At 44.7% G+C, this 10,707-nt stretch overlaps 1 protein-coding gene across 1 annotated transcript in view; it reads left to right on the top strand.

Moving 5' to 3' along the window:
- The first annotated feature begins 563 nt into the window (after positions 1 to 563).
- MSC (musculin) overlaps positions 564 to 10,707 on the top strand; it is a 76,364-nt gene continuing 66,220 nt past the window's right edge. The window contains exon 1 of the mRNA XM_006767357.2: positions 564 to 650. Within this exon, the coding sequence (XP_006767420.1) occupies positions 564 to 650 (87 nt within the window). The remainder of the gene's footprint in view (positions 651 to 10,707) is intronic.

Genomic DNA, 10,707 nt, shown 5'->3' with positions numbered 1-10,707 from the left:
AGGAAAGAAAGTGAAAGAAGGGTGGGGTAGAAACTGGGACATAGAAAATTGAAAAATAACACAGTGACTTCTTTGACAAAGAATATATTCCTGATAAATTTCCCCACTATTGACTAAAAGGAAAAATTCCCAGCAAAAGCACGGAAATGAGTTGAGCTGACCCAGAATCCTTGCAATCACCACAGCTGGACTCCGGATTTCAAAGTGGTTAAGGTCTCATTATCTAAGAAGAGGATGCAAAAGAGTGGGGAGCAGCCCTGAGATTAGCCCTGTGGGGCATGTCTGCAGGGAGGGGACATCTGTTCCTCCGTTCCCTCTTTCCTACTCCGCTTTTACACTGGACACGACAGGCTTAAATCGCACAGATAGCATTTTCCTTGTGATAATAATGAAGTGAGTAGCTACTGCTACAATAATGCTCATAACAATCAACCACAAAAATCTCAGCCACAGACCAAGACCTGCAGGGAGGCAGGGGTCAGCTGGGCTGGGCTCGGCTCGCCTGCTCCATGCCTGTGTCACCCTCCTCCAGCAGGCTAGCTTGGGCCAGTCTTCTCATGGACATGGCGCAAGGGGGCAAGCCAGACCACAAAGCCACTGTCCAGGGCTTTGCCCACAACGACATCCTTGCTAACATTTCATTAACCAAAGCAAGTTACAAGAGTGAACCCAAATATAAGGGGTGGCTAAAATGTCCCTTCGTCTTGAGAGAGCTACAAAATCACATGGTGAAGTGCAAGAATACAGAGACTGGGTAAAACTGAAGCAGTAATACGATTTTGCAAAATAGTAGCTAAAATTTTGGAAAAGACAGGTGAGGATAAACAGAAAATTAAAACTTATTCCCTAATCCCACCACCCACCCACCAGTAACCATGATTAATAATGACTTTATCATTCTGGTACTATTTCTATGGAAAAAATAAAAATTCTTTAAAAAAAATTTTTTCCATAGAGATCAAACTAAAATAGTAATAAGGGTTTAAAAAATTTCACCAAATTATATTAGAAGCATTTTTTTCTGTGCCATTAAATATTCTTGGACAATTTGCTTCATGCTGCAGTCCAGCATACAGAAATGCTATATATTATTTAATCATTCCACTGTTATTGGACATTTAGTTTGTGACACTATTTTCTTAATAAATAGCAGGATGTCCCCTGGTGACAAAAATGACACTTCTCTAAGCCACAGAAGTGTGTAGAAACATGCTGAATAGGCAAGTTGTACAGCAGGTAGGGAATGAAAATCAGGCCTGAAAAAAATGGTAATTCACTTATCCAGACGGACGCTTAGATGAAATCTGTTTCTTAGCTGTTAGTAAGCTATATTTTAAATATAAAGCAACAACACAGAACCATGGTATTGCATAAGAAATAGTACATAGCCCTGGCTGGGTGACTCAGTTATTTGGAGTGTTGTCTTGTACACCAAAAAGTTGTGGGTTTGATTCCCAGTCAGGGCACATACCTGGGTTGTGGGTTCAATCCCTGGTCAGGAGCTTGTGGGAGGCAACCAGTCCATGTTTCTCTCACATCAATGTTTCTCTCTCTCTCTCTGTCTGTCTCTCGCTCTCTCTTCCTATCTTCCTTCTCTCCCTCTCTCCCCCTCACTCTCTGTAAAAAAAATCAATAAAAACATATCCTCAGGTAAGGATTAGGAAAAAAATAAAAAGTAAGAAAATAGTACATAATGTCCATATCTGCCAACCTAACTTTATAGTGTTTTGCTTTATATGTAACTAGAGGCCCGGTGCACAAAATTTGGGGGGGTGGGGAGTGGGGGGTTCAGGTGTCCCTCAGCCCAGCCTGTATGCCCTCCAATCTAGGACCCTTGAGGGATGTCTGACTGCCCTCTCACAATCCAGGACTGCTGGCTCCTAACCACTCCCCTGTCAGCCTGATTGACGCCTAACTGCTCCCCTGCTGGCCCGATTGCCCCTAACTGCCCTCCCCTGCTGGCCTGGTCACCCCTAACTGTCCTCCCCTGCCAGCCTGGTCACTCCTAACTGCCCTCCCTTGTCAGCCTGGTTGTCCCTATCTGCCCTCCCCTGCTGGTCTGGTCGCCCTCAACTGCCCTCCTCTGCAGGCCTGGTTCCCCCCAACTGCCCTCCCCTGCAGGCCTGGTTCCTCCCAACTGCCCTCCCCTGCAGGCCTGATCAACCCTAACTGCTCTCCCCTGCTGGCCTGGTCCCCTCCAACTACCCTCCCCTGCAGGCCTGATTGCCCACAACTGCCCTCCCTTTCAGACCTGGTCCTTCCCAACTGCCTTCCCCTGCTGGCCATCTAGTGGAGGCCATCTTTTGTATTGAAATGATGGTCAATTTGCATATTACTCTTTTTTAAAAAATATATTCTATTGAGTCTTTACAGAGAGGAAAGGAGAGAGATAGAGAGCTAGAAACATCGATGAGAGAGAAACATTGACCAGCTGCCTCCTGCACACTCCCCACTGGGGATGTGCCTGCAACCAAGGCACATGCCCCTGACCAGAATCGAACCCGGGACCCCCGAGTCCGCAGGCCGACGCTCCATCCACTGAGCCAAACCGGCTTCAGCTGCATATTACTCTTTTATTAGATAGGATGCCCTTTTCAGCAGTAGAAAAGTACTAATAGCCAGCAATTAAATGCCTGGCTGAATGTTTCCAAGTGGATTTCTAATGACTATGCCATTCAATCAGAGGAAATGTTATGCCATGAATGGTTAATTACTTTAAACTAGATGCCCAGTGCACGAATTCACGCACCAGTGGGGTCCATTGGTCTGGCCTGTGGGATTGAGTCAAAACTGGCTCTCTGACATCCCCCGACAGGTTCTGGATTGCAAGAGGGTGCAGGCCAGGCTGAGGAACCCCACTGGTGCACGATCTGGGCTGGGGAGGGATGCAGGAGGTTGGCCAGCCGGGGAGAAACCACAGGAGGGCTCCAGGGCGTGTCCGGCTGGTCTGGCTCAGTTCTGATCCACCAGACCCCAGCAGCAAGCTAACCTACCAGTTGGAGCATCTGCCCCCTGGTGGTCAGTGCACGTCATAGTGATTGGTCAACCGGTCGACTGTCTGCTCCCTAGTGGTCAGTGTATGTCGTTGCGAGCGGTTGGGCGCCCTTAACATATCATTAGCATATTTTGCTTTGATTGGTTGAACGGATGACCGGACAGTTAGCATATTAGGCTTTTATTATATAGGATTATATAGGATGGTTGAGAAGTTTTCCTTTTTCAAAAATAGCATGCAGTTACTCACTCTGGTCACTAGATGGTGCTTTTGTGCACAATAACTCCTGGCTTTGCCACCTTTACTCCATCCCTCCTAAAAAGTGATTTATTTGACATTAAAATATACCTTCACCTTCTTAACTAATTAGACTTTTAGCAATAATTAACTATTTATTATGAAAAAATGAAAAATATTTCTGTATCAAATATATCAAAACAATCAGAAAAATTGTCTAATATGCAACCTACCAGACCTCCTCTATAATAATATGGTATGAAAGCTCTTTCCAAAGAAAAGGGTAAGTTGTTATCAACTTTTGCTTCTCTAAACCAACAGATCTGCTCAAAGAAAACAGTACACAGCTTAGTAGGGGTACTGGCTGAAACTAATTAATGTATTAAAAGCTTAGTTCTTCATAAGTTTGTGGGTTACAAACTCACAGCATAACTTCTTAACTAAAAATGTGATTGATTTAATTTTATTTTTTGCACTCCAGTTCTGGAGCCTGATTATATTAAAAAATATTGGGCCAGTGTTAACCCCCCTAAGTGAGGATTTTGCTGCTCTTCTATCTTCCACCTCCCCCTTCATTCCTTTGCAGGAGCAGCAACACAAGGCTTTGCAAACAGAAACTGGTGTTAGGCAAGCAGGTAGAATGGGAGCACAGTCATTTCTTAGCAGTGCTGTTGTCATCAGCATCCATGTAGCTTTCTTCATGGGGAGCTCTCAGAATATACATCAGGTTATCTTATGACCAAAAGGATACTCCAAACACCTTGAAGCTCTATAAAAGTTTCCATCATTCACTAATAAATTAATAATAAACCTCTTTGGTAGAAAGATACCCGAAATAGCAACCCCAATTTGCAAAATTCCACAGGACATCCAAAGAGACAGGGCTTGCTCTGTGGGTCTCCTAAAAATCTCTGCTTCACTTCTTTTCCTTTGTGCTAAAACATAAAAAAAAAAAAAATCTATGATTTTCTGGGGTATCACTGTTGAGTTTATCCTCAAACTGTTACATTTTTAATCCAATTCCAATCATGTAACATCATGACATCTGTTAATTCAAGACAGTTCTTCACTCAGAAACCAAATAAACAGGAAAAATGATGAAAAACTCACCAGAAAATATTCTCTCTTTGAGAATAAAAGGGTTTGGTGAGTAAATATCAAAAGCAATAATCAATAATATGAACAGTTAGTCAGATTTAGCACAGATAAGCTGGTAGATGAATGAATTCTTGATTTTAAAACGTTTATTAAGTGTGAGGATAGCTCACAGGTCAGCGTGGAGAGGGTGGGTAAGGTGTGAACACCACCATCACCTGCAGACCCCAGATCACCATGAGCAGAGCTTTCTTTACTCACCTTGCTCCTACACAACCATGGTTTACACTCCCTCCTTTCTCAACCAAGAGTGTGATTGAGTCAGCGGCCACTTCCCTATTTGTGATCTAGCCAATAAAGGGGCAAATGAGCAAAGGAAAATTCACTTTCCATTTTTGTTTGGAAAGAATAAAACATTTGAAATGGAAAGTATTTGTGTATCATTCTGCAAAATAAAGTGTATAGGTATCTCTCCTATTCCCTGAATGAAGCCCAGATCCCCAGCCTTCTGTAGTCTGACCTTGACCCATGCTTCCTCCATTTCCTCCAATCACAGTTCTCCAGGCACATTAGATCTCTATCCAGAGCCCTCTCTGCTCCCACACCTTTACCCTGTTTTCTTTACTGTATTTTTCCTGTTTCAGGTGAACATCAAGTTTCCCGACTCTTAAAAGTAACAGCCATCTTCATTAAATCTATATCCTCTCTGGGTACCAGTTCAATGGTTTCATCCCTTTCGTGGTGAAACCTCTGGCAACAGGGAACTTGTGTCACCTCTACTTCACCTTCACTCACTCAATAACTGCCACACAACTTCTGCTCACATCACTGGGCCGGAATCACCCCACCACGGCTACCAAGGACCGGCCAATTTACAAACTGGCTCAATTCTTCTGGTTGTAATCTTGACGTTGTTGACAATTCTTCTTGAACTTTCATGTCCCTTGGTTTTAGTCAACAGGCTCTGAGGGCACTCACACTTCTCTGGCTACTGCTCTTTTACACACACACACACCCTACACTTATTATTTTACTTACTAGAGACCTGGCGCACAAAATTTATGCACAGGTAAGGTCCCTAGGCCTGGCTGGTGATCAGGGCCAATAGGGGCCTTCCGGCTGCCGGCCAGGGCCTTCCTTCATTCTGTGTCACTCTCTGTTGGTCAGCGCACATCATAGCAAGCAATCGAACTCCTGGTCTCCCGGTTGAACTCCTGAGGGGACACTTTGCATCTTAGCCTTTTACATATATAGATAAGGAAGTAATTATTTTTTCAACTACAAGCAACATAAAATATAATTTAAAATATAAGGGGGAACATCTAAAGTATATGGCTGTCTAAACACTATGCTGAATACCTGAAATTAATACAAAATAATATTGAATGTAAACTGAAATTAAAAAATAAAATTTTTTAAATTAAAATTAAAAATAGAATATAATTTAACAAACATCCGCAACCCAGAATTAATACCTATTAGCAGTGAGTGATATTTGCTATCAGACTCTATTTTCCTTAATTATGCCCTTAAGAAAATTACATATGTAACATAATCCTATAATCTCCTTTGAAAACAAAAAGAAAGATTGCATTTCAGATAAAGTTAGAGATTCTTTTATTCACCATCCTCATTCAACCCCACTTCTTTCCTGGCCCTTCTCCTCAGGCAACCATCACCAGGACATTGGTGTGTGAGTGCCCAGCTCATTCAAAATTTTACTTACAGCTTACACACATTCAGATGTTATTTGTGTCTGTGAGGGTTTTATAAATTTACATAAATGATACCATACCAAAATGTTCACTTTCCCTGTTTTTTTTCCCCAACATTATTTTAAAGTCAGTCTATGCTGCCATAAAAAGATCACATTTATGCCACGTAATTGTGCTAATTCGTGTATTCATGGGACTCTGCAGCATTAGACAGATTTGATCCTTTGATGCTAAGTATTTGGATGCTGATTTTTTGCTACTGCAGAGGAGGCTGTACTGAATCTCTCTGCCCATGTCTCTTACGTGTGTGAGGAATTTTCAATGGTATGTATACCTGGAAGTGGCATTGTGGGTTCTGCTCAAGTCTAGCTTCAGTTAGATGCATTACCACTCCCCCAAAGTCATCTTTCTACCACAAAAACCCAACAATGTGACTCTCCCACTTAAAATCTTCAATTGGCTTCTTCACTACTAAGTGTCCTTAGGGACTTAAGACAAAACTTGCACCTTCTAATAATTAACTGCCAAGATTACTAGTCAACATTGCCTTCCCCTGGGTCCTTACATTCGGGTAAAGACCCTACAAAGTGTTCTGCCCAGAACAAGTAGCATATCGGGCATGAGTGCCCTGGAATAAACCCATCTCCATGGTCATCCTTTCTTTCTCCTTGAGAACACTGGGAGTGGAAGCTGACTGCACACAACTGCTCTTGGGGCCAAATTAAAGAGGGGTGAGTGCACTCCACTCTTCCAGAGGAAGTCAGTGTTACCTTCTCTTCTGTTAAATGATGCTCTCTGGTCTACCCTCTCTCATCTCTCCTCACATATGCTTTTAAAAAATAAATATTTTTATTTATTTCAGAGAGAAAGGGAGAGAGAGAGATAGAAACATCAATGATGAGAGAGAATCATTGACCGATTGCTTCCCACTTGCCCCCTACTGGGGATTGAGTCTGAAACCGGGGCATGTTGCCTGACTGGAGTTGAACCTTGACCTCCTGGTTCATAGGTTGGCGCTCAACCACTGAGCCACGCCAGCCGGGCATAAGAATGTTTTTTACAGACACAACTCAAAAACTCCTTTTCTCAGTGGGGCTATAGTCACTGCTGAAACATGTGTGCCCTGTTTCACACAACCTCTATGAACAAAAGCCACAAAAGACCCACGTGGGCTAAAAAGGTTTCACAGATTATATACTTCACTGTGTCTTACTTATGACAACCTTGCCTCCCGAAGATGTGAACTGTTCTGATTTACACAAATCTCTGACTGGTGAACTTAATCAGAACAGCAATTTAAAACTATTGATTAATCACAATAATCTATAAATTCTGTTAAAAGTGATTTCTTAGTAATATTTTGGCTCTGGAATTTAGAAATTGCTCTTTGCAATTAACCTGAGGAGCTTCAAAGTTCATTTCTACAATAAGACCATGCTCACTTTCAGTCTGAGATGCTGGTTGGATGGGCTAGCGGGATGGGGGAGGGAGCTATAAGTGCTACATTGGAACTTAGGTACCGATGTGGATGGGCTAGATGGGAAAGTCAGCGGTCACATGTGGCTCAAGGGAAAATGCTGAGGACTGAGGGGATGGGACATGTTGGCGAAGGACCTCCACCTGCTTGGGATACACTGGTGAATGCCACTGGCGTGATAACAGAGACTCACCCACCGTGACATCGCTTTCACATAGGCAAACTTGGAGAGCGTTAATTATCATGATGCGGTGGGAGACACCACTGGTCAACTATCAGGAGACAATATTTGAAAATGTTACCACCACGTGTAAGAAGAACCACAGAGGAGTCCCAGTGTTGCTGTCAGGAATGTCCCTGCAAAAGCCAGCTGAGGTCATTCCCTTTAAACTCGAGCTATAGTTTGTTTTGTCCTGTGTCAGATCTGGTCTGCGTGATTTAACTTAACCTTCACAAAGCTGTATGACCGGAATACTTATTCAGGGCTGGGTAAAAGTAGGTTTACCGTTGTATTTGCCTATCCTGTATGTCCCATTATGGAGAAGAGGAGACAGAGGCTGAGAGAGATGAAGTAACTTGTCAATGGTTGTTCTGCTGGTAAGCAGTTCTGTGGGACTCCGAAGCCTGAGCCTATGGCCATGGTGCTGAACTGCCTCTTCTCTGGCCCCAGGATTTCCAGGGCTTTTGGGAGGCGATGTCCTCGGAGGAGCGGATGGACCTTGTGCCAGCCCAGCTCAACCCTGTAACACTGCACTCACTACGGACACATTCCTGGAGGCAAGAACATAGCCTGTGCGATGCTTCCTGCTTAAACAGGATGCGGCCCTGGCTCTAGGGCATCAGAGGACCTACAGGGCAGAACATTCCTTAGATGGAGGTGATTGTGGTGCCTACCTCGCAACCCGAAGGAAATCTGGGTAAGCCAGAAATCTGACACTCGAGTAAACGTCTGTGCTGATAATTCTCTGTTCCTCTCCTTAGGACGCGATACACAAGCACAGAGATGCTGTTTTGTTTGCTGTTGTGACCAGGCAGCGAGAACGGTGCCTTCCAGGGCACAGATACTCAGTGGGGTGGAACCTGATTCAGTTAAAACTGTAGAAACGGCCTGGCAGCCGCCGAAGTTACACCACCGAGGTGGAGTGGGCGATCGGCTCCAGGAGGAATCTGAGTGGAGATGTGAGAGTGGGGAGAGGGGCCAGGGTAGGGCAGCAGAGCTGGGAGGGGAGTGAGATGGACAGTCAGATCCAGGCTGGGCAGGCGGGGAGGAGAGCTCAGACCTCAGAGAGCCCTAACCCAGGACAGCGCCATGTTCTGAGTCACTGGAGGAAACGCAGTACTAAAGCGTGAAAATTAATATGTAGTGAGTACATAATAGACGTCAGGCCCTGCTCCAAGTTCTTCACACCCATTGACGTTGAAACCCCACACTAACAACTGATTGAGAGATAGTCTAAGTCACAAGGTTATCCAGGGAATGGCAGAGCCTGGATTCAAACCTGGGCCAGTTGGTTCCAGGGCTGCTGCTCTTCATGATGAGAGCTCAGGACTATAAAGGCAGTCATCAGGGAGGATGCCTGCATCAGATAAGACGTGGGTGCTGATTTACACTCTCAGCGAATGGTGGGGGAGAACACAGGGAGTGTCCACACACAACATAAAGAACGTTTTCCTGAAGTTCTCACACAAAGTCCCAGGGCCATGGCTTCCCATGGAGGGTTTCTTCCCTTTTGGAATAAGATGCACAGAAACAATTGCATAGGATGGGGCAGGGGTGAGCCTTCTGGGAGCCTGGGCACCTCAGTATTACAGGCATCATTCTAGTAAAGGGGACACCCAGGTGACTAAGAGAGCCAGGCCCTGAAAAGGCACTTTCAGGCAGTCTGCACCTCACACGTACACACCTCACATGCACACCTTACATGCCCACCTCACACACACACCTCGCACACACATCTCACACACACCTCACACACACACCTCGCACACATACCTCACACACACACCTCACACGCACATCTCAAACACACTGCACACACACACACCTCACACACATCTCACACTTCACACACACACACACCCCTCACACAGCTCCACAGAAAAGCTGTACTGTCACAGAGACTACAGTCGCCTCAGTCCTAAGGACCTCCTATAACAGCAAACAGAAAAAAGTTAAATCAGAAACAAAGAGTTTTTACCAAAACCTGCCTGCAGGGCTTTCTTCTACCTCAAATATACACAAGACCACACACACACACACATATACTCTCTTCTCTCTCTTCTCTCTCTCTCTCTCTCTCTCTGTCTCTCTCTCCTTCCCATCTTACATGCACAAAGGTCACTTTACATTTTATCCAGCCTAATGTTCAGTTTAGACCAGCCGTGGGCAAACTACGGCCCGCGGGCTGGATCCGGCCCGTTTGAAATGAATAAAACTAAAAAGAAAAAAGACCGTACCCTTTTATGTAATATGTTTACTTAGAATTTATATTAGTTCACACAAACACTCCATCCATGCTTTTGTTCCGGCCCTCCGGTCCAGTGTAAGAACCCACTGTGGCCCTCGAGTCAAAAAGTTTGCCCACCCCTGGTTTAGACTGAGAAAAGGTCCATACCTGGGTAGATTTAAAAACCTAACTACCTAGTGACAAATACAAGTAAGATTGTTCATTTTGTAGGAAACACGAAGTTAAACTCGAAAGCCCAGAAATAAATATATACCTAAAATCTGAACCCCGTAGGTTCACTCACTTTCCTAGAGGCAGTGCTGCCCAGCATGCTGCCAGCTGGCTGGGGCCTGTGTGAGAAAACCGTGCACGTGGGAGCTGTCCCTGCACCAGGCATTTTTCTCAGCATTGCGGCCACTCGGCCACGCTGCCCGGGCACCTGCAGGCACAGTGGGTTTGCACAAGCAGCTTCCCAAGCAGATGACGTAGCTCTCCTTCTGTTGTTCCCAAGGACCAACATCTGTCAGAGATCAGCGTATGCATCCGCGTATTAAAGCGCTCCCTGTTCGGAGGCCCTGCACTTAATTTTCCCTTGGGTAAACAGAGCCAATAATGGATAAATCCTGAAGGATCACATATCCTTAAACTAGTGGAGGGAGCTGTGAGTGCAGACTTTAATCTACATCAGAAGTGAGAAAGAAAAAGAGACAGAGGCTCTTCAGATCAGGAGTGAGGCGCCTG

Source organism: Myotis davidii, unplaced genomic scaffold (genome assembly GCF_000327345.1).
Source record: "Myotis davidii unplaced genomic scaffold, ASM32734v1 scaffold200, whole genome shotgun sequence".
Taxonomy (NCBI): domain Eukaryota; kingdom Metazoa; phylum Chordata; class Mammalia; order Chiroptera; family Vespertilionidae; genus Myotis; species Myotis davidii.
This window is presented reverse-complemented; position numbering and strand designations above follow the sequence as displayed.